The sequence below is a fragment of the Thermobia domestica genome, chromosome 4, assembly GCF_964235325.1.
Source record: "Thermobia domestica chromosome 4, izTheDome1.hap1.1, whole genome shotgun sequence".
Taxonomy (NCBI): domain Eukaryota; kingdom Metazoa; phylum Arthropoda; class Insecta; order Zygentoma; family Lepismatidae; genus Thermobia; species Thermobia domestica.
This window is the reverse complement of record NC_137457.1, coordinates 149,794,238-149,820,201: the sequence shown is the minus strand read 5'-3', so window position 1 is coordinate 149,820,201 and position 25,964 is coordinate 149,794,238. Positions and strand designations below refer to the sequence as shown.

At 33.9% G+C, this 25,964-nt stretch overlaps 1 protein-coding gene across 1 annotated transcript in view; it reads right to left on the bottom strand.

Moving 5' to 3' along the window:
* Positions 1-25,964, bottom strand: part of LOC145683382 (hemolymph lipopolysaccharide-binding protein-like) — a 490,444-nt gene that overhangs the window by 84,760 nt on the left and 379,720 nt on the right. Inside the window, exon 3 of the mRNA XM_081754711.1 lies at positions 3,355-3,582. Within this exon, the coding sequence (XP_081610837.1) occupies positions 3,355-3,582 (228 nt within the window). The remainder of the gene's footprint in view (positions 1-3,354; positions 3,583-25,964) is intronic.

Below are 25,964 nucleotides of genomic sequence, written 5' to 3'. Positions count from 1 at the left end.
TTGCGGGAAGAAGTCACTCTGTAGGTAATTTAAGGTTTACTAGGCTATGTTTAAGAAGCAATGCTGAATAAATGTATTTGTGAATAGAGTGATTTCCAAGTTATACGTTATGCCCGCGATATATTTGAATAAATGACTTAGTGTTATAAACGTTTCAAAGTAAAAGACATTTTCAGAAGCGATGGCATCTTGTTGATTCGCATGAGAATGAGGTCTTGAGGCCTTATGTAAGTGTTGGTAAATAATTTTAAAAAATCCGTTTAACATACGTTTAATATAGTTACTTGAAGTAACTATTTAACATGATGGTAAAGAACGTACAAATTTTATCATGATGTGGGAAGAAATTTTCGGGAACTATTGTTATGAGTGTGACTAAATGTAATTAACAACTTTGAAGTTTGAAAATGATACACGTGTTTGTTAAAGTATTTGTCCTGACTCTCGTTTCAACTGAGTTGGTTATCTACAATAAATAAATAAATAAATAAAAATATTTCTTTTCTCATAAGGTATGTTTCATAGAACATACTTATGTTGGTTAATGTAAAGTTTATGCAATTATTATACTACAATGCACAAATCTTGCGATCCTGTTTCATTTTCAATCCGAAGATTTTCGATCTCCCTATATTTACGTATAACTTGTTCGTATTTTTAAACTATTCCATATTTGTCAGTTAATTGTTCTTCATAGCAATGTTAATTTGTATATTTTGGAATATTTCGAAATGCTGTGTGAATATATTGTTATTAGAATTCGATAATCTAAGATTTTATGTGAAACTTTCGGGAAACCTTTCACACAACGATAGATTGAGAAAAAGTGTATAAAAGTCATTAAATGAGAAATAGACTAGATGTATAAGGCTACAAATTAAAGAAAAAAGTGTCTCGAGCACACCTGTACAAAAACTAGCTCACAAATATAAATAAATAAATAAATGAAAGAAATTAACACGTGTAGTGCATTCAGTGATTGAGAACGTTAGCTTCGACTTTTACGTATATTAAAGGTAATAGGATAGCGAGAGAGAGACACTTAAAGCATTAACACTTTCATATTACAAAAGCATGTCATAGTATTAAACTGAAGTTCTATGTAAGAACTTTTCGTTGTGACACCCTTCATGAGGAGAGTTCCAAGCTATTCACGTGCCCATTGGGGTTCAGGAATTTCTCCCAAGCGTTTTTGAGCTATAAAGTGCCTTGTCGGATATGAAAATTCGATTTTTATATTATCTGTTTAGACTCTCTCTTTATGCCTCGATTAATATTTCGAAAACGCAAGTGATATGCTGTAACGGGAATGTTGAAAAGTAACATCTATATGACAAATAGCTGCGCAATAAATACACTACATAATTTAATTATTGTTATTATACGATTTTCTTAATTTGTATTTAAGATTCACATACATAATACCGACGTATTGTGAACACCTTTCTCAGATGTTATATTTTAAACACAATAACTACTATGTTCTGCAATGATTAAATGAGTAAGAATATAACTCATGTATTTTAATATAACTAATTTATATATTTTTCATGCATTGCGGATAATAGAATTTAATACAAAAAGATTGATCCAGATGGGAATCGAACTCATAACCTTACAATTTGAATTCCAAGGGATTACTACTGAGCTATCACGAACACTTTATACTACCTCCTTGTGACGAAATATAACTTGCTTTTCAAAACAATAACATTCGTATCCATTGGAAACGCTGTTCTTCTTCTACATTGTCTTTTAATTTACTGCACGGGTGAGAATTATTTTTGATGTCTTAACTTTCAGTCTTCTATTGCATACGGAAAGTTTCCTTTACATATCTAAATGTCTTTTTTGGTATGTTAAGCTAAATGGAAAAAGTACTGATATTATTTCATGGTTTCCAAATATTATAAAATTAAGTAATTCAATCAATGTTTTTTTTTCTGCAACTGATAACAAGTCGTATTACATTTAAAAGAAGAAAAACACATTTGCACAATTTTTCCGATTGTAAGGGTTGACTTGGAAGTTCGAACCTGGTTAATTTTTTTTCAGAAGATACCCGATGTAGGTCTTAGAAAATGTTTGCCTCAGAACAGCAATGAGTAATGCCGTCATCCTTTATGGTACAGCACATACCTATCAGTAACAATTCTTTAAAAAGATTATAGAAAAGTCATGAATTCGTCCAGTATTATTTAGTTTTTGAGTGATTTACTATTTACAAAATTGGCTCCGTTTAAATCTGACCTCTTACGCAGTTCAGTAAAACATATAATACTTATAAATTAGGAACATTTAAAATAAAAACAAGAGTTCAAGAAGTGAGATAATGAAATGAAACACGCTGTATTGAATGGGGAGTATTATTTCTCCCACAGGACTTACATTATATTCCGCTCACTCCAGATTTGAATTAGGAAATATCGTCGGATACGTAATTGAAAAAGGGATAACAGTTAAATTTGTTTCTTACTGGTAGTTACTCTTGAAGAGCAAGACATATGAAAACAATGGAGATCTAATGGTTGAGATTGTTAGAAACTGGACAAAGTAAATCTGTTTTGAAATTTAATAATTACTTTATAAGTTTTGTTATTGTTCGAAACTAAAAGTTATATATAGGTGATCGAGTATGTGATTCCTTCTTTAGAATGTACAGCGAACAAACAGCACAAAAATAGTGAATTTAAAGATTATATAATAAATATGATACTATTTATAAAGTAAATCGTTCTCGCAGAGATCTGTGCGTCGACCATGTCAATATCATCAATTCTCTATTCTACTTCCGTGTTTTTGCTTGTCCACTTACAACAATTTATTTTTTTATATTAGTGAAGAATCTCGAATTCTATTTAATTTTTAATAATTCAATTTTACACTGATTATCTTTAAATCATGATCTGAATTTTGAACAGATCAATGATTTGTGCTTACAGTTTTTCTCCAATTTCATTATGTATTCATGAGTGGGTGCAGGAATTGATCGTCGCCCTATCCATTAGGATGAACATGATTACTGAAAAAGTTCGATCTGGTGAATTTAAATAGTAGCATTTTCATATATCGTGTCCATTTATTTCATTGTACGTTCAATAATAAGTCAAATGGTATATTTTAACTTAACATTTTCTATTGACTCTTTCAGTGCCTCACGGTAGCGATTTATTTGCGAAAAATTGTTGTCTCATATTCCATTTCTCTATCTCACTTTTTGCTTTATACTTTTGTCTTCACTTGCATGTGATATATAGGAAGTGGGCATTTTATCAAGTGTAAACTTTATATATGTAAATATCAAATCACCAAGGAAAATAAATAAATAATAGGTTTCCGTGTTTTGTTTCTTACCAAATATTGTTATCCATGTATTGCCTACTCTATGTAGACCGACATATGCCAAATCTGCCGCACCCATTCCATTCAAAACATTCGCTTCATTATTAGAATTAATAATAGCTAAGTGGCCAAGTTCTTGTTCACAAATGTGCATAGCGTCGTAAAAATTCCTTTTATCCCTGTGTAGCTTGTAATAACCAACGCCAGGATGAAACTCGTAATCTCCAGAGGTCTCCGGTACTAAGATTATATAAAATTAAAACATTAGTTCATAGTTTTGACTGAACACATATTATCCAGAAATAAATTAAATGACAGGAACAATATTAAAGATAATAGTAAATCTCTAAGTTTTATTCATGATACTCATTAAATATATTATCGGACAAGTTAGATAGTGATTGCATCCGCTCACAGGCTAGCCTAACACAATATATTGCATACAGCACATTGACCGTACTATTATACTGTCACATTATATATAATTTATTTCATAAGTTTGTGAGTTGTGAGGTGCTTGAGTGATCGAGGTTCACTGGATCACCTCTCGCCTCCTGAACATCCAACTGTTACGTTAATTATCAGACGGGTATATATATGTGTATCCCTCCAGAGTTTACTACTAGGAAACCGACCACAAAACTGATAAGATTTATTAATTATTGTGTTAAATGTAGATCTGTTATAGGATGTGATCTTATCACAAAGTATGGGACTTTAGCTAGAAACCCTACACTATACCACTTAGGAAGGGATTAGAAGATCCTTCGTATACGAGCTAATATCTTTTTGTACCAGAAGCCCTGAGCTGGAAGTACTTCTTCATTACTTCCTTTTACATGAAAGATTGGAATAAAAATTCGAATTTAGTCGGAAATCGACTTGAGACACCTGGCGGTTTAAGGAAGAGAAACCTGGGGTGACCATAACTTTTAGAAATTAGCTTACCAAAAACAGTGCCAGTACCAGCCCGAGTCATAAACTCTTAACAAGAACACTAAAGTTCTGAAAATTAATTTCGAAAACCATTTCGAAAATTAAGTAGATTTGGAAAGAAAAGGATAAGAGAGCTTACATTTATCTTCATGTAAGTGATTGCTATAATTACGTATAACAAGTTACGAAAACGTGTTATACAACGCACTTGAGAGAGAAAGGACTCCAAATTAACACTGAGACTTAATCATCAATTGTGAAGAGAGGAAAAGGAGAAGGAATCTGAAAACAAATTCAGACTGGAGTAAACTATTAGGTGATGTAAATCATCTACCTCACACCAAATAGGAGCATGCTTCAGTCTGCCGTAATTTTCCAATTCCTAAAGTATAATTGTGATGAGACTAGATTCTTTCCAGGCCCTAGTCTTTACTTCTATTTCTGCCTTTTCTGGTGCTGTCTTCTTGAGCCTGGGTGTTAAAATGGACGGCGACTGAAAAACAACTAATTTGAAGGGGCCAAGCTTTTCTTTTTACTAAACAGAGTTTCACATTCCACGCTCTGGTATTGGAGAAGGAGAAAGACGTAGGAGGAAGAAACAGAGGCTGTGTTGACCTTACCACTTCTAGTGCCTATTTCAAAATATGATACAATAGTTGCTCTGGCTATCTTTTTGTAGGCTTTGAGATAACGTTGAGAAACTCATTTTAATACTAAAAATTTATCTTTATATTTGCTGCTTGTTATTGCGACTAGCGCAGGATACTTTCTTATATACGTTCCTAATAAGATACATTTTTCCCAACTCTCTAATCTATGGAAACCACCAGAAAATTCGAGATACGATTCAATCAAATTATTAATATAATTGAAGTAATATTCTGTTTGAAAATGTCTCTTTACTTGGCATTTTTATTGGTTTTCACATCCGCTCCTCTTCGCTTCGCAGAGGCAAAGACCCCTCCCTATATTAAATTCGGAGGTCCAGCTTTTAAGGCTACAAATCGTCTCAAGCTCATTAAAAAAAAGCTATTGTTTAAATATTTTAAGGGCATGATTTCTACCTGACCATAGTGGTTTCAAAGGGTTAAAAGTCTAAAAAATGTTTTGTACTAGGTTTGCAACGGTATTGTAACATCTATTGTTCAAATTATGACAATTATATACGTTATGTTGTAACGTACAATGACCGTTTGGATAACTTAGTACACTACTGTCTCGGAATTAGTCAAAGACATACATGATATTCTGTTCGACACTCTACACTATAAATAATAGTTAAAATAAATTCAAGTTGACTAAGTAAGTACGGACTGTAGGTCTATGACAAATCTGAAAAGTTTGTAGTTCTCGTAACCAAATACATAGCTTTGTAATACAATATTACGATTCATAAACAGTAAAATTTCGATTCCTATACATCTCTATTTAGGGTTGGAGTTTTTCTAAAATTTCAACATGGCTGAAAATGTAGAAGCTGGACCATAGGGTTTGGAACACAGACTTTAGATCAGAACATTTGGAGAAATCGACATTGAAGACAGATTCTAATTGTCTCTATAATGCAGGTATAGTTTATCAATACGAGTATTATTGCTCTGTATAGGCATTAATTTATCTTGCTGAAAACATAAAATAAATCAAATTCTTTTGAACCTTAAAATATACATTTAGGCAGTAGCGAAATGTGTAATTATATTTCTTTGAAAGGATACATATGATTTTGACGTTTTAGCTTTAATTACCAGCACTTGAAATTAGTTACACTGACACAAATCGGATTACAAAATGACACTTGATTTAGACCAATTTAAATGTAATAAAATATTCTTCACTTGGGCTACTAATTTGCACAATTACAGAAGTCACGAGTGTCGCGGGCTGTCGGTTATAAATCACGACATTATATGTTTCTGTTCTTTAGCACTCGAATTCCCATGGATGAAAGAGGATTTGAATGTGCACACAAGGTGGGAAGATTTAATTTTCCTTGTCTTCCCATTCCATGTCTTCTGTTTAGACGCTCTTGCAATTAACTTACAACTGTAGTTCTGAAGGTGTCTGGCTTGTAAGTTTCGGATTTTTATTTAGAATAATATGTTTTCTAATAATATTTTTTACTGTTTGTAGGTATATAGATTTATGGAAACGACACAGTACATTTTATTTTCATCGCAGTGTGACTATGTTGTATCACATATATAAATATACTAATTTTTAGACACTACATGGTTATTGCTTGTTCCTTGTCTTCGAATCAATGTCAGAATAACTTGCTTCTTCAGCCAGCCTCTTTGTATTCCCAAAGGGGAGTACTTGTTTTACCTAGCAACGCAACGCAGTCGCAAAAATTAAATTAGCAGTTAGACTGTTAATTGGAATACACTGGGAAGAGATTTTCTGTCTTTTTCGCCATATATGAGTTCAGGGCGGTTTGCAATGGGGTTCATGTCAAAACAAAGAGAAGTCTGGAGCAATTTATTGCTCACTGTCCACTATTGTAACTCAGTTTCTTCCATTGGTCTTCAAAGGGTTAAGATCTATAAAACCTTCTTATGGTGAAGGAAATGTGACGATAAATTATTAAAGTCTATTCGGAAGTAGGTTTACAAACACGTGGGCCAGAAATCGAATTTCGGATTAAGGTTTGCCCATAATGTTGCCCGTAAGGTTTATGAATGTCTTTTATATTTGTTATTTTAGAAAATGCATAAATGTCAAAATTTTAAATATATCAAAATAGAAACAAAGTTATTACTATTCTGTTTCAAGATATTATATTTAAATATTTGGATAGCAATTTACTGATATTATTTATTGTTCTTTCTGTGCTCATAAACATACTAACTAATTACTGTAATAATTACTAAAGCAATGCATTTTACTTTAACTACCTACACACATTAACTTTATTACGAATACAAGAAATCATATTCATATTGAATGTTTAATTTCATTAACAACAACGTATTGAAAGGCTTCATTTGCCAACAAAGAACTAGTGTAGAATCATAAGCTACTATGTTGTTTTCACAATTTATCTTTTCATTAGAAAGCAGTAGTTTAACACATAAATTAGGTTTCTCAATATTTGTAGCAACTATACTACACAGAAAACTGGCTAACCTTTTATTGATTGACTTGCTATTTCTTATCTTTCGTGAAATTCCTATGTGCGTAAAATTTTTACTGCATTGAGATTGAACAGTAGATTGCCATTTTCTTTTCATTTCGTTTTTCAATTTACCTATGTTCTCAAAAAAATGTATTGCATCACGATCTGCTGGTGATACAACACTATTTGAAATTTGTATTATTTTCATTTCCAAATCGTTTATATACATGTGATTTGCTCATCCAAATACCATATTTTTCCTCAACAAATCTGTAATTTTTGTTAACAATACATGATGTGTGAGGTGCGTGATATTTACTAACTTGTGAACAGCTGAATCCCTACTGTAATTAAGTTTTAAATTTTGATCACTTTTCCGAAAGCATATGTAGAACGTCGATTGTCAATGTGCAACAAAACAATTTACATTTACGATTAATTATTGGCGCATTTGTTATTGGTGCAAATTTTCGTCTAACTTTACTCATTTCCTTTCTATATAGCCGGTGCTTTCTACTACAACATATTTATAAGTTAGATTATTTTAAAGATCGACGAAGGACATTTCGTAACCTACTGAAATTTTCTTGGCAGGTTTTTATTTTGTTTTGTAATGTAGCAAAATTTCTGTCACGAAACCTATTCAACATAAAGCGTTTTCAGTATCTTCTAAATTCATAATTTATGTGCAAATGGTTGTACAGAAGGTGACGTATCCCTTTCGTTTTACTAACATTTCTTTTATTTTTAATTCGTATTTCAGAGAACTATTCTGCAAATGACCTATCTCAACAATCGTTACATCCACAAAACAAGAAATAAGTTTCCTGAAATGGGACACATTCTAATGTATTGGCTAACCAGGTGCCAGGTTGCTGTAACAAACATAAAGCATACAACTTCCTGCCTGCCATTTCAACGCAACCTATTACTACTTCAGTAAACATCTTTGTAGTGATTCGTGTACTGTATTCAAAAACGTTCCTCGCTCCTTCAAAAAACTGTAGTGGGAACAGCTGACATATGCTTCTACTGTGGAAGCCGCCTACACTGCGATCGAACAACTAACCCTTTTTCCACAACTGCGTTGCGTTTGTCATTTGTTTCATTTTCTGCGTTGCTTCTAACTACAGCAGTATTGCTTACATGATACGATAAATTCCTTAGCCTTATCTAACTCAACTGTGAAGTAACTATCAACATAAGTCAATTATACTAATACATTTAATTTGCAGTAAGATATATCTTCATATTGTTCAAATTTATTGTCACAAACTTAAATATCAGCCCAACTTAAGGTAACAGCTGGTGACTGAGGACTACCAAGTGAAATTGCACAACGTGCAACACATTCATTCTTACTATTTTTGCATGCTTTTAAACTACAGGGGCATTAACTTATAAATGACTTGTAAACTCATGTTTAATCAATTCAATATTACTTTCAGCAAATCTTATTTATAACGGTACTATTTTGCTTTTACAACCTTCATGATTCTGAGTACTTATAATGTTACTGATTGTCGCAGAAGTGTACGCAACTGTCACAATCCCAAGATAATCTGTATATCTAATCCGTTTTGGTGGTATGACTTAACAATTTACCTTCCGATTATCGCTAGAACCTTTATAACCACTAACGCTGTAATGCTTTAAGTGCTTTACAATGAACAGAAACCACTTCAAAACTTGTGATCATACGTTTGTTGCATTCTGGTTTATTAAACCATTTAGAGTTGCCTTTCTGCTTAAAAAATCGAAAGTAAGTATCTTATAAAATGAAGTTTTGTTAAGCCGAATTGTTGGTATTTTTAAAATTTAGTCACGCGCAATGATTTTGGTTATTCTCAAGTTTTTCTTAATTTTTCTATAAAATAACATTTAGATTATATAGCGCAAATTTACTTTGTTAGTGTTAGATTTTTCAGTAGATATTATGTAATGCTTCCTTTTAGAATGCTACTGCCAGATGTATATTTAAATGTTAGGACATTATTATTTTCCACTTTTGTAAACTCCGCTTTCTGTGTTAGTTGATAATGGAAGTTGTTTCGTCTCCAGCATATTCAGAGAAAAGTTGTATGAGTGTGGAATTAAAATCCATTATGTAAACCCCAAAATAAGACAGTTGATTCAAAATAGTTGTGGAAAGAACTCTGATATGTTCATTGTTCATGTTGGAGTTTGTGCTCGTGTGTGGCTTTCTTTGTGACCTACGGAACACCAAACCTTTTCTTGAAGATGTAAACTTAAGCCAAGTAGCTTACCAAGAAATGAGATGAGATTCCACTTCATATTTAATATTATATTTATGTAATTTTATTAATTTTAACTTCTTTATTATCTTATGTTTAACTTGTTATTCTAACTTTTACCCTCACTTCGGAGTTGGAAAACATACAATTATAATAAAGTGGGTTGTCGTCTTCTACATATAGGAGGGTAGGTACTTTAAAAATGCACAAACCATGCACTAAATGGTCCATTCCTTGCTGCTAATTGTTAGAAGAGTGTAATAAATGTAGAGTGTCATAACTAAGAAATGTATTATTATAGATGGACGAGTAAGTTTCGTAACACAACCGTAAGTTTTGAAAAAGCTTTATGTGTATTTTTGTTTGAATTTAATTTGTAAGCATATCTTTGTTTAACATTAGTAATGCGTTATTAATTTTTAAAGTCAGTTGAATTTAATTGTGAATATTTTCTGAAACACAATATAGTTTTATCGATACAGATTTGATTTTTGCTTCGGTGTACGAAATATCAGAATATATACGTAGTTCTGTAATTTAGTTGTTTTAATTGGTGCATATAAGTAATTTCCTAAGTGTTTTATTAAACATGCTTGAAAGAAGTGACCCATTATAGGGTGAGTATACTTGTGTACAATAAATATCGAATATTTTATAATTTGGTCTAATGTTATATTCTGTTATGTATTATGTATTTGTATGTATTAGTACTAGTGTATTATGTATTAGTATATGAATAATGAAATTGCCACAATTTTAACAGTGTTTGCGCTAACTATGTGAGTTAGTGCCTACTAAGTAGTAATTAAAATATATTGAATTAATGTTTCGGCGTGTACAAAACGTAAATGTAAATCATTAGTGAATACAAATATGTTTTGTTAAGAATACAAATAACAGCATTGATGAATATATATAAAAGTGAAAATAAAAAGACATTGAAGGACTTTTAAAAATTATGGTTCTAGTAAATTCCCAAAATCGTTTAGAATAGCCCATGTGTTTATAATCGCTTTTCTGAGTGACCCTTAAAAATGTAACATATTTCACTCAAATCAAAACTTCATTGGTTAACCTTTTACGGACAAATGGATATAAATAGTTTTGAAAATTTCCTGTAGCAACCTACAAACTTGTTTAGTAATTGTAACGACGTGAACTGTATTCCACGGTTCTCTTTGTTTTCCAACACTTTACAAACACATGTCTTGACGAGTACCTATATAACAGTAGAGCCCAACTCACAGTAAGCAACTTAAGAATTTTTTTTAAAGGAACCTCGTGAAAAAGGAATTTTTAGAATTTCTCTCTTCGCAAGAATATAAATGTATGTTTGTAAGTGTGTGTGTGTGTGTTAATTGCTACTAAAAGCTGCTCTGAACTCCAGATATGACGAAAAAGAAAACCTCTTCGCAGTAAAGTCCTTTCTACAGACTCACTGACATTTTTAGCTATTGCATCAGTTGGTTGCATTGCGATCGAAAACAAGGTTTTGCCTTTTGAGAAAACGCATAAGCAGATTGGCAGAAGAAGCAAGTTAGTCTGACTTTGACATGAACAGTAGAGACAACATACAAATATTTAGTGTCCAAAACCTAGATTCAAGTATACTACGTTGGTTACATAAATTTATACACATATCAGCAGTAAAAATATTGTTAAAACATATTATTCTAAATAAAAAATGCAAATTGTACAAGGCAAAGCATTCAGTACTCCTCGTCTAAGCTATTTGCAAAACTCTCTAACCTGAATAAGATGGCAATTCAATCTTCCAACTTTGAGTGCACACCTATGGAACCACACACAAATTCTCTTTCATCATATCAATGTGAGTGGCCAGCAAAAGTGTGAAATAAAGGAAACAAATAATGTAGTGAGTTCTAACTGGTAGTATGCCTTACCCGCGACTTCCATGATTTTACTGCAAAGTATTGGGCTGTAAGTGTAAAAGTGAGTAAATTTAAAATTGTATTATTATATTTAAATTGGTTAAACCTAAAAGCTATTTTGCAATCCGATTTGTGTCAGTGCAGTAAATTTCAAATGCTGTTAATTAGAGTTAATATTTCAAAATCTTATGTACCCTTTGGAATTAATGTCATAACATATTTCGTTATGGTCTAAATATATTTTTAAGGTATAAAAATGTATTTTTCCTTTTCTTGTGCGCTTCCTAAATAGAGACGTACAGTATTCAATCCCATACATTATATTAGAATATCTTGCGACTAGGGAGTTTAGGAACCGAACACTGTACAGTTAAAGATTGCAATTTTCTAAACACGAACGACATTGAAAAAGGAGCGTGAGTCATAGACCTTGTAACAAGATCTTGGGTTTCGTTTTCCCTTAAGCAGTTCTATTAATGCCTAAAAAAAGTCAAGGGAGATATGCATTTTTTCTTTCCTTCTTCCGAGAAAATAATACTGTTTTCTTTACCTAATGGATCCCTCGCATTTTTCATATTACAGTCATTTGGTAGCATTGAAAGCGTTTCCTTACAATGAGTTTGTACTAAAAAACGTACGGCTTACAAACCAAACATGAACAAGGAAATAGAGTATATAAAACAGTTAAATTACTGAGTTAAGAGCAGCGATCATACGGAGACAAATTTATGTTACTTTATAACAAATTATATTATGGGACACAAATAATGTTATATTAGATCTTGACGTCTTAGTCATTCAAATGCCATTGATGATTGCATTAAGATTGCATAAATGTTTGTTCTCTAAACGATGGAGCAATCATTGCTATTCTCTAAGACAAAATTACAATTCATTTGAACAATTTAAGATGCTATTACCACGTTATAATTTTACTTGTCTTCTTTTCCTTTAGATTTTATGGTACAATTACGTAGGAATTAATACCCATACTGTATGCACCTGTTAAATTGTTTACACATTAATTGAATATTTAACAATATTTTCAAAGAAATAATAAACACTTCTGACCAGTGTATATACACACTTGTTTATTAAAAACTAAATTTCAATGTTACAGTTTCGACAACTTAACGTTGTCTTCATCAAACACTAACTGAAAGAGAGATCTTAGAGCGTAGATATTTATACTAAAGTAACAGCTGTATCAATACTGTGGTTTTAATATAAATATCTACGCTCTAAGATATCTCTTTCTGTTAGTTTCTGATGAAGACAATGTTACGTTGTCGAAACTGTTACATTGGAATTTAGTTTTTAATAAACCATTGTATATACTCAGGTCAGAAATGTTTATTATTTCTTTAGTGAGTTCCAGAGTTGTGATGGATAGAGTTGAATATTAACAAACATGCAATACCAGTATGTAATACGTATCAATTTAATTACACATTAAGGTTATTATAACTACATTTAGAAGAATATTATAACTTGATAGTGTCATCCTAAAGATTTGTTTACATAATTTCCATATATATTTATACAAAAAGAATATGTCGTTTACTTTTTTATTAATTATTTTATTTATTTAGTCTTATTTTACATGGCGAAGTTAAGGCTAAACATGCCTTTTCTCCCACCTGACCATGCAAAACAATACTATCATGATTAGTACTACAATAATAATAATAATAAAATATATAAAAGCTCCCAATCATACTTACACTGGCATCACATCACGTGCACACATAGATTACTCAGATTACTACAAATATCCACATAATATAGTCGCACACATTAAATAAAAGGTAGGAAGTATAAAAATCAGATTTTTTTCAGATACTAGGAAGCCCTGATTGATCTATGGAGGATCTTCTCAACCGACTTCTTAAATAGGTTGATTAACCCTTTCGGGATCTTATGGTACAATTTGTACCATATGCACTTTTCATGGTACATTGCGTTATTTCTCTTCTATTTGAGCATTTTTGTCCAATTTTTTTTTTGTTTTCCAAGTCCAGAGGCCTTGTAGAAGACATTACGTATGATTTCAGACCGTCCTGCGTCCAGACATAGGAGGTGATGACGTCATAAATCAATTTTTTCTCATTTTCTAAGCCTATGTTCAATATTTTTTGGCGGGCTTATTTTTCTACGTAGAAGATTGAAATTTTGCACAAACATTCAGTTTACCGAGTAGTAATTACCAGATTTTTTGTTCCGATGTCAGTGCTAAAACAGGGGGGGAACCAGAGGGGAAAATGGGTAAAAAAAAGGGATTTTTTTAACCCCCAAAATCCCGTTTTTCGTCATTTTCCCGCCTAACGTACATGATAGGACCAGGAGAATCATACCGTCTGAAAGGCCGTTCCATTCTGAAGAGAATGACGGTCGAATTATTATTCTAGGGTAATTAGGGACGTCTCAGGGATTTTTTGAAAAATATACTTCTATATAGGGAAATATGGGGCATTGTCGGTATATATATTTTTTGGCGGGCTTATTTTTGAACGTAGAAGATTGAAATTTTGCACAAACTTTCAGTTCAGCAGGTACTATTTACCAGATTTTTTGTTCCGATGTCAGTGTTAAAACAGGGGATAACCAGAGGGGAAAATGTGTTAAAAAAGGGATATTTTTACCCCAAAAATCCCGTTTTTCGTCATTTACCGCCAAAAAACATGATAGGACCACGTGAGTCATACCGCCTGAAAGGCCATTCCATTCTGAAGAGAACGACGGTCGAATTATTATTCTAGGATAATTAGGGCCGTCTCAGTGAATTTTTATCCAAATATACTTCTGTATAGGGTAAAAGTGGGGCATGGTAGGGAAATTTTTTCTGGCGGGCCTATTTTTTTACGTAGAAGATTGAAATTTTGCACAAACATTCAGTCCACCGAGTTGTATTTACCAGAAGTTTTTTTTTTCGATTTCTGCGTAAAAACAAGGGGTCCAGAGGGGCAAAAGTTGAAAAAAGGGAAATTTTGTCCCAAAAATCCCTTTTTTCAGGAATTTCCCGCCTTAGATCCACGATGGAGACATATGAATGGTACCGCCTGAATGATAGTTCTATTCTGAAGAGAATGATTGGCGAATAATAGTCCTAGGGTAATTAGGGATGTCTCAGGAATTTTTTTCCCTGAGATCATAGTGTTTTATGGTTCATTGGGGCTTTGTGGTAATTTTTGATAAAAATTCTCCCGCCCTTACTATTCAAGATAGAAACTTGAAATTTGGCACACATAGTCACTATGCCAAGTACTATTTCTCAGATTTTTTTAGATGGCTACGATCACTCAGTGGGGGTCCAGGTGGGGCCAAATTTCGAGAAAAAAAATTCCCTTCGAAATTTTCACTTTGACATTTTTTCGCGCTTCTGGTATATGGTATGAGCATGCAAGTGGTACCATTTGAAAGCCAGCTCTATTCTGAAGAGAATGAGGTATGAACCATGATCCTAGGATAAATAGTGACGATAGAGTACCTGCTTGACCGAAAGTTTAAAAAGTAGCCCAAAATGCCATTATCCATTAAGGGTTAACTGAGATTGTCTTTTGCTCGATGGAATGTCATTCCACTCACTGATACTAGATTCAAAGCATTTTGATTCGAGGTTTGACGAATGTAGAGGAAGAGAAAGTGTTTATTTAGTTCTGATCTTTTATTGTGATCGTGGTGAGCACTTAGTGGTTCCAAACGTTGAGTTAAGTAGGAAGCTTGTTGAAAGGGCAAAGTCTTAAAGATAAATTTGAGTCGATGCAAATCACGTCTATCGGCAAGTTTCAAAAGGCGCAGCTTTCTGTAGTGTGGAGTTAAATGATTTGATCGTTTGAGATTATAAGTAAACCTCATAGAGGTATTTTGGATACGTTGCAAACAGTACGAGAATTCTTCATTCAAGTCTGATAAAACCACATTACAATATTCAAGGTAAGGGAATACTAGAGAATTTATGAGTAGTAGCTTTGTTTCAGTAGGTAGAATTTTCTTTAATCTAGTGAGTGAAGGCAACGACCAGAACACTTTCTTGCATACAGCGTTAATGTGAGGTTCCCACTCAAGGAATTGATGTATTATTACACCAAGATTTGAAACAGTTTCAGAAAATGGAATAGTTGTTACATTTATCTCTACGTTGGTATATTCTAACGGTGCATTTGTATAAGTCGTTTAGAGGGAACGCAAATGCACTTCGATTTAAGCTGGATCGCTAGTCACCTTTAGGGTAAAACTTTCTCACTAGATGGCAGAGCACATTGCGATACATGCGATGTTGCCACATGATTTACGGATAGGAAAGTGTTTAGGCACGATCGCGTTTTATACATGATTTACAACATAGAGAAATGAGAGCTTTTATTTCCATTTTACTCAATACTGTCTGCTTTAAAATATGAATTAAGTATAATCTTTGATCAAAAGTGATTTTTTAACTCATGAAACGTCATGCGTATCTCTCAAACTAGATATCTTTACGGTGCAGATTAAGAATGCCTATACTAATACAAAATCATTACATAAATTTTATCGTTTGGACAAAACAGACTCTCAGTACGCTAAAAAATGGTGTTTCATAAGCATAGTTGTAATCCTTGGTGTAAAACTTATCTCTACTTTAGATATTTAATATATCATGGCTAAAATTCTATTGTTTTCTGGTCAGAGGGCAACTCAATTTGCAGTTAGAGGAAAATTATATCATTTCTATTGTAATAGTTTCTTAGAAAACGGCAGTTAAACGTTATCCATTTATTTATAATTAGGTATGTGTCCACCAAAAAGCTCACCTGGCTATGTTGGGATCGAACCAGTGACACCGCATACAAGATGTCAATTTTCTACCACGGAGTCACTGCAGCTCCGGAGTAGAAAAAGGATTTGCATTTGTACATGAGTGGTTGCGTTTCTCAAGTGAAGCTATAGGGTCTGAATACTTTCTTTTCATTATAGAAAAAAAAAACAATTCAAGCTGTACGGTTTTATGAATTTTTAAATACTAAGTAGAGAAGGTCGCGGGATATTACTCTGCCTTCGTTTCGATATTATGCTCAGTCGACGCCTTTTTACATATGAAACAATTAGGCAACCGGAGAAATCCTCGATCGCAAGCGTGTTCGAATTATGAGAGTTAAAAGTTCAAGATTGAACAGATTTTGAGAAAGTTTGAAGTATCATTTCTTGAGATAGACGATTCAGTTTTGATATCAGGGAGTTCTCCTGGATACCCAACACAGTAATAAGATGCATTTTGCAAGATAAGGGGAAGTAGTTGGAATGGTGTGAAGGATAATGGCATCTTACACCATGCAAATTGCCTCTCATTTGGCATACTGGGCCAACCAGTGGTAAAAGTGGATCTGAAAAGGTGGGGGACAGTAGGTAGCGGCATGACGACACGCCGTTCCCCTGCCTATCTATATCCCTTATAGTTTTTTTTGGAACTGGGGCGAAGCCTTAATTTTTTCCGAGGTGGGGGTACGCATTCTTCTTCACTTTTAACCCTGGGGCCAATAGGCTAATAAAATGTATTTGATACCTCTATTGACGACTTGCTTAACAAGCAACCAAAAACTAGTGTGCGTGGAGAAGAGGAGATACATACAGCAGAACCGTATATTCCAGAACACAACCGAATAGAAGTAGAAACCGCTATAAAGAAATTAAAGAAACACAAATCTCCGGGTGTAGATGAAATTCCGGCTGAGTTAATTGTAGCTGGAGGTGAAAAATTGTGGAACAAGATACACAAACTCATCCTCCTTATCTGAAACAAGGGAGAATTGCCACAAGAGTGGAAAGAATCAATAATTGTTCCAATTCACAAGAAAGGCGACAAAACTGACTGTGATAATTATCGAGGCATTTATCTTTTGTTAACATCCTATGAAATCCTTTCAAATATTCTATTAGCAAGTTTGACTCCATACGCAGATGAAATTATTGGAGATTATCAGTACGGATTTAGACGAAATCGATCAACTATCGACCAAATATTTACCATTCGCCAAATACTCGAAAGAAAGTGGAAATACAGTAGCCCGGTACATCAACTATTTATTGATTTTAGAAAGGCGTACGATTCGGTTAGGAGAGAAACATTATACAACGTTCTTACAGAACTTGGAATACCGAGAAAGCTAATTAGATTCATTAACATATGTTTAAATGAATCCCAAAGTAAAGTCCGGGTAGGAAAATTTTTGTCCACTAGCTTTCACGTCGAAAATGGCCTGAAACAAGAAGATGCGTTGTCGCCATTATTATTTAACTTCGTTCTGGAATACGCTATAAAGAAAATCAAAGATAGCAACCAGGGCCTACAGTTGAACGGTATTCACCAGGTTATGGCATATGCGGATGATGTAAATTTAATAGGGGATGATAGGAGAACATTAAAAAGAAATGCAGAGATCTTATTAAACGCTTTCAGGGTTTAGAAGTAAATGCAGAGAAAACTAAATACATGGAAGTGCGTCGGGACCGTAATACAGCAAATTATAGATGCGTTAAAATATTAAATAATACTTTTAATAAAGAGGATAGTTTCAAATATTTAGGATCAATATTAACAGAGAAAAATCATATCCATGAAGAAATTAAATGTCGACTAAAAGCAGGGAATTCGTGTTACTATTCGGTTCAAAATCTCTTGTCGTCGCGAATTCTGTCGAGGAATTTGAAGCTTAAAATATATAAATCGATAATCATACCTGTTGTTCTGTATGGATACGAAACATGGTCGCTTACACTGAGGGAAGAACATAGACTGAAAGCATTTGAGAACAAAATCCTGAGACGAATATTCGGACCCAAAAGAAACGGGAATGCGGAAACTTCATAACGAGGAACTACTTAATTTATACGGTTTACCAAACATTGTTAGGGTCATCAAATCTAGGAGTCTAGGAGGCTTAGGTGGGTGGGTCATGTAGCTAGAATGGAAGAAAGTAGAAACGCTTTCAAAGTCTTGAAAGGAAGACCAATCGGAAAACGATCATTAGAAAGACCTAGGCGCAGATGGGAGGACAATATTAAGATGGATCTCGACGAGATGGGAATACTAAATAGAAACTATGCAGTTAGCTAAGGATAGAAGCCAGTGGGGAGCTTTTGAGAACGCGGCGTTGAACCTCCGGGTTCCATAGGCCATATAGTTAGTTAGTTAGTTAGTTAATTCGACTATATTGTTATTCAAATATCACTTTCCTGTGTAGCCACCTTCAAATTGAACAATCATATTTGTCTTGGAAACGCTTTGCAAGCCGTGCAAAATTCAATGAAGAACGACGTGATATTCATAATTAAGCTTGTGATGATCTATATTGTTGTGTCTTCCCAGGCACGTATACTCGAGGGGCCTAGGAGGCCGGGATCTCCCTAAATTTTTACTGCTCCCATAAAATTTTCACGATAAGCTTGCAAATGAACAATAATATGGTGATGAACTATATAATATGGTTTGATCGGGCCCCCTAACTTCTACCGCTCCCTAGCTTCTGTAATATTGGTCAAACTCCAGGAAATATTTTAAGATATTCAACGAGCAAATAGACCGAAAAATTTAAAGACGAATAAAATGGTTAGCTGAATTGTGCGCTCAAAGTTGTGAACCACGTGACTTTTATTTTCCAGAAAACCACTGTTTGCGTACATCTTCTATAGTCGATTGTTTGTTTTTTGGTCACATTTCTCGCGAAATACCGTAAAATATTGCCTGAAGTTTGGCCACTATTTTCAAACAATCGCCATTGAAATCCGTTAAAAATTTTAAAAAAATGGCTAGCGATGAAATATTGAATCACCGTCTTCCACAATGGATACCATCAAGTCCATGGGTTTTCTCGAGGTACTCCTGTTTCCTCCCTTCTTATCATACCATAAATTCTTCCATCATCATTCACTTGCCTTAATCATCGTCTTCCTTAGCCTAAAGGGTATAATAATCGGATGTTAAACTGAATTATTTCATTTTTTCCACAATGCACAGAGGCCGGATGGGTTGGGAGTCGCGTTGAAGTTAGTCCCGGGGCAAAGCATTTCGAAGACAAATGTCATTGTTTAATGTTTAGGTTGCCACACAGAAAGTGACCTTTGAATGACAATACAGTTGGTTTCAAATAAATTTTATTAGCCTATTTATCCGGTGTGCCAAATAGGATGCAATTTGAAAGTTGTAAGACGCCATTACCCTTCAACCCTTCCCCAATAAGTTCCCTCATCTTGCAAAATGCGTACGTTTTGACCTCACCATTCCGTCGAGTACCCAAGAAAATACCCCAGTACCAAAAATGAAGCGTGTATCTCAAAAAATGGTTTCTTCAAACTTTTTTCAAAATCTATTCAATTTTGAAATTTTAACGCCCATAATTCGAACAAGCTTGTGATCGAGGATTTCTCCGGTTGCCTAATTGTTTCATATGTAAAAAGAAGTCGATTGAGCATAGTATCAATATGAAGTCAGAGTAACACCCCACGACCTTCCCTATTAAGTGGAATTAATTATTATTTTCCACTAACGGGTTCAGGCAACTATTCGTGTATATATGAAAGCTCAAAAACATATATAGATTATTTTCAAGAAGATATAATATTTTACCTAAGCAAATTAAGTTTCATCAAAAATAAATAAATAAATAAATAAATGAAGGAAAGGAAAGAAGAAAAAGAAAGAACACATATTAGGCTACATACTTAACGTTCAAAATGATCATCAAAATAAACTATCTTTGTATTATTATCTTTGTATTACGTGGAAACAAACAGTTAAATATATATGATTCCTTCCGTTTCCCCATTTTCCACTTTTATTAATTATAATAGTTTTGTCACAATTCAAAGGTTTCGCCTCTGGACTTCAAACGCTAACAAGGAATTGCCCTTGTACTGTGACTGCAACAGTACACATGTAAGTTTGGCAACGAAGCATTATGGCGTCCTGCGTAAGCATGAGATTCAGCCGCTAAAACTATTTCCGCAAACACAAAATAATATTTGGATAAGATGTAAAACATAACACGAAAAATGGTAATATAATATCCATATTCCGTAATGAGACAACTACTTGTAAAATAATTTATGGTTGTAAGTGAAAATTTCATAAAACTGAGCACAGGAGTAGTAAAATCTAACAGCAAGCACCATCGTGCGTACTCATCTTAAAACTGATCAAGTTTTCCTCATATGTTACTTTTTTAGCTAACAGAATACATAAACACAGAAAATAGTACCTCATGTTGTAGCTGACGCATTACTCTATGTTATAGTGTAATACTTATAATATGTGCCATTCCTTTATGCGTTGGTTAAGGCAATGAACTAATGCTTATACTGACTTCCGGGTAGTGATCCATCTTAATTGGATTTATGTTTAACCCATTTTCATTTGAACACAACTAAATGCGGTGCTAAACACAACTAAAGTCATTCTTTTGTTCAGTTGAGTTGTTTAAGTTTTCGGGTTGACCTGCGAAATATTTGACAATTATATGCTTATAGGTGATTCTTACAGAATTGTAAGACAGAAGGAAGGTCGTTTATGTACAAACAGAATAAGAGATGGTCAAGGACATTTTCCTGAGGGACACCATGAGTGAGATTCCACAGAGCAGAAGAAGTATCGGCTGCTGTTAAAAATTGCTTCCGTCCATGCAGATAATATTAGACCCATTTCACAGCAGCATTGGAAAAGTTAAATTTCGTCGTCAAATTATTAAAGGGAATATTATGTATAATAGATTGGTAAGCTTTAGGGAAATCTAGTAGAGCAAGAACAGTTACTTGCTTTCTATCCATTGCTAGTTTAATGTCAGCAGTGACAAAAGTACAGCTGTATCACTACTGTTGCACTTTCTGAAGCTTGATTGAAAGAGAACAAAAAATTTAATTCATTAGATGAGTTCTTATCTGGTCATTAACAATGTATTCTGAAGCATTTGAAAGAGCAGGTTAAATACTAATTAGCCGAAACTTATTAATATTTGTGATATTACTTGTTTTGGGGAACGCTAGGACTTTGCTTTCCAAGCCGATGGACAAATGCCGCTCATACTAGAACGATTGAAAATGTTAGTGAATGGGATTTGGTTTAAAACGCAAATTTTAAAATATAAATTTGATACTAGTTTTGTCACCTCCAGTAGCATTTGATTTTATTCTATTGTAACACAACGTGAAGAATGGGGGGGGGGGTTGCGTAGTTCGAGACGGCTAAAGCAACTGGGCAATGGTAGAGCAAATATATAACAAATAAAAGAACGGTTTTAAATTAGAGAATGGTAGCTTAAGGTGCGTGAAGGGTAGACGGTAGAGCAAGGGAATAGCAACTAAAATTCAGTCTCACCCACACTAACAAGATAGACAGGCCGGTGTCTGGTCCTTTTGAGGATGGTCTGAAGTTATTCGGTAAGCCAAGTGGACCTTCGGTGAAGAAGTACTGCGGCTAAGTCACCATCGACTGGTCTCCTCTCAGCAAGTCGACCCGCAAAAATGACCACGCCAAATGACCAAGATCAAGGTTTCTCAAGTCTATTTGTTCCGACTGTCTCTCTGACGTCATGCGGAAGAAAAGATCGAAATTTCCACATAGTTATGGCCCCGTTCATTACCCCAGATAGACACAATTCTAGTGCACCTGCACTCCTATCGATGACACAGCGTGACTTCTCCAAAGTCCGTTCCGGGATGCAAACGTCGTCGAGAATTTCTTGTACCAAAGCAGGAAGGAAAGAGCTTTTTCCTGACGACACATACTTACTCTGTAGAGATGCTTCCTAGTTGTGTCACAGACCCTGGGTAAATGTTCGGAGCGTACATTGAACGAAAATAAGGCATGACTATGAGAGTCCAGTGGAAACAAACTTATTGAGAAAGCAGCTGATCAAACCTGAAGTACGGAAAATAGCAAACGCGGATGAGACTGTTAGAGGTTAAGGTTCTGAAGGTTGCTACCACTGTTTATTACACAAAGTACATACAAGGAGCTTCCTTGTAGTAAGCAAACAGTTTTTGAATTTTAATGACTGAAGCTGATATCGGGCGACGTGGTCTGATGTTGTTGACGTCTGCCAGGCGACGAACTCCCAAGGGCGATGACTGAAGCACTTCCAAAGAATAGATGAAATCTCGGGAAGGCTGGTTGACAGGCCTTCATATCCCGTTACACTATTGACGGCCTTCATGGCTATTAGAGGACTGGCACATTCGAAGGAAAAAGTTTTCTGTACATTCTGTACTCTCATCATATGTAATTTTAGAATCTTTATTACTTAAAAACTTAATGTCAAAAAATGTTATTAAGATCATCTGCAGTAAATTTATTGATAGCCATAAGTTGTTTCCTACTGCTTTTGATCCCTAATATATTTAACTTTTTCGACAAAATTTTCGAGTTACCAGTGTTGATTGCTAGGTTCGAGGCAAATTCCATTTTGGCTTTCCTAATTAACGCACGAACTACAAAAGGGTCATTTTGATACCCCACCGTCATGTATCATCCTTTATTTTGAACATTAATTTAAGTATGCCAAATATATGTCACCTATTCTCATCTCTCTAACCAGAGTAATTATATCCTAAGTGCAATAGTTCAGTTATTCTTGGTTTCCTTTAAACATTATGACTACCTAGAAGTACCACGGGTTTCATTTGGACACATACCTATTTACGTTCAAAATGAAAATGAAATCTTTCAGTCTTACGTCCCGTTTATGCCGGCTAGGTTAAAGGAGATCGTGGTGATTAGAAATGAGTGGAATGGTGCAATGAACATAGTGGGAGGAAAGGGTTGAATCTCGAGACGATCCACGCAGACGGTGTTTGTCCACCATAAATTTCACTTCCTATCTATTTTAGCCTCGATAAAAATGCCTTTTTGATTCTTGTTTATACTTTTTATATAAGTGTATTATAGATGCTTTCGAAACAATTGTGAAGAACCATTGATTAGTGGTGATTGTTTTGAAGAATGTGTTTCACTGTTTGCAGGTAGTAAACGACGTGCACAGCATAGTTGCAGGATATTGACGATAGTGCTTTTGGTGATGAGGACAGTAACTACTGGGTTGAAAAGGAAAATGTTATAGACCTTGGAAAATATGATTTTTCCGGTAGTTATGACAAAGAAGTCAAATATTCTGATTCTGATTCTAGTAATAATTACTCAATTGAAGACTCTGAGCAAGGGAATTCTACTGAAATCACTGGTAGGCCTAGTGAAATTTGGATCAGACTGTGTGGACAGTAGTGGATGTCAACAACAAGACATGCGAAAGATTACAAAAAAAACATAATATAGTTCGTATGAAACCAGAACCCACGTCACTCGTTATGCGCAATCTGGATTATGCTTGTGCAAGTGCATTCAGACTGACTGTAACCAATACTCTACTGTGAAATATAAAGTTGAGGCCCGTCGGGTCTTAGTTGATAATAACTGGTCAGTTTCCCTCTATGCCTTCGATGCAAGTATTGTCTTGCTGTATTTCCGTGGAGCAATGAGGCTGAAGAACGTTATGTGGAAAGTGTCTCTGGTCTGGAAAGCTTGGGTTGCAGCTTCTTTAGTAATATCCTGAACAAAAACAGATTTGAAGAAATAGTGAGATTTATAAGATTTTTCTCAAATCTAAGAGGAGCGAAAGACACCTACCTTGTTTTGCTTTATTTTCTGATATTTGGTATCAGCTGATTGAAAATTCCCGAAGATACTACAATCCTCATAATTATTGCACTATTAGTGAGCGGCTCTTTACAATGAAATTTAATCAGTACATGGGTAGGAAGCCGGCGACAAATTGTGGATGCTTGTTGAAGTGAAGAACAAATATATAGTAAATAGTTTTCCATTTCTAGGAAAAGATGATGAGAGGCCAATGAACATCCCTCTTGCTGAACATGTAGTTTTACATCTTTTAAAACTCGTAATTGCATGGAACTTTGGACTTTATTTTGTAACGTATATAGAAACCACCATCTAAAATGTAAGTCCTGGGCGAGATAACACCATCTAAAATATAACGATCATAACTTATTATTTTTCACGTTACATTACAGCCCACAGTTCGTGTAATTTTTAGATACGTCAACACGGTCAAAATTCATTAAATTAGACTCGTCACATTGTGTGATTATTACTTTTTACATTTTTTCATTTAACTTCATTAACTGTACGTTTGTTCTTCGGTTGTCAAAGCAATCTTTAGATAAACAACTATCTGCTATTACATTAACTAAGAATAACGATTATACACATAAAATCAACATTGATCTTCAGCTACTATGATTAACTCTTATTTCTGTATATTTAGAATCAACAGCATATTATCACTTTTCTTCTTCCTCTACTCAATAGATTGTCTACTTTTAAGCACCGTTGCCAAAAATCAAGAAGCGAAAATGGAAGTAATTTATCGCATAGATATACAATATCGTTGTAATTCTTACGTCTCTACATAATGCAAGGGAACTTAAATGTTTTAAACGTTTATGTTTAAAATGTTTTAAACATGTTGAAATACACACGAAAAAACAAGTTTTAAACAGTTTGAACAGTTTAAAATATGATTTTAAACATATATTTCAAAATCGTGTAGTAACTTATTTGTTAAGATTTCTTGCCCTTTACTAGAAAGCAGTGAAGTTATTCTATTTTTTTAAGAATCTGTTCTGTATATATATATATATATATATATATATATATATATATATATATATATATATATATATAGAGAGAGAGAGAGAGAGAGAGAGATAGTAGATATATAGCTATAACTCTCTTCAGAAACAAACCGTAAACGTAGAGAAAAGCAACTATTTTACTCGATACCACAAGTGACAAGAAGTGACCTACACAGCATTTTGATACAAAGTGGTGTGAAGAAATTAGGTCCTACTGCAAATATCTAGCAAACAAATTACTCAACACAGGTGGTTGTCAAAAAATTTCGAAAGAACTTAATATAGCAATGGATCAGCAAGTGTTAGTAATATCTATGCGTTTGAAATATACGTAAGTCACCCTCATCACAACACTCATGTGGTCCCAGTTTTCATTATTCATATCTGACCATTTGAGATTAAGAAACAAACCGCTTACTTTGTTCTACGGAGGAATTTGTTAACCCTTTATCTGTGAGAACTTTTTAAAAAGAAAGACAGTTAAACTAAAATTTACTTTTCCTGGGTATAATTGGGTAAAATTTACTACTATGTCTTGTTATAAAAATGGTTCTGCGAACTCGAAATATTTAACAACCGGTTCTATTGAACCGGTCGGAACCGGCTGAATAGAAAAACTGCTTGCAACCTCCTTTTTTTATTTATTTTATATTTTTTAAGACTACACTGTATTGGGTACAGAATATTTCAGTATAGATTAGTAATTCTCAACTTATTTGATATCAGGACCCCCTTTTATTCCACCCTCTT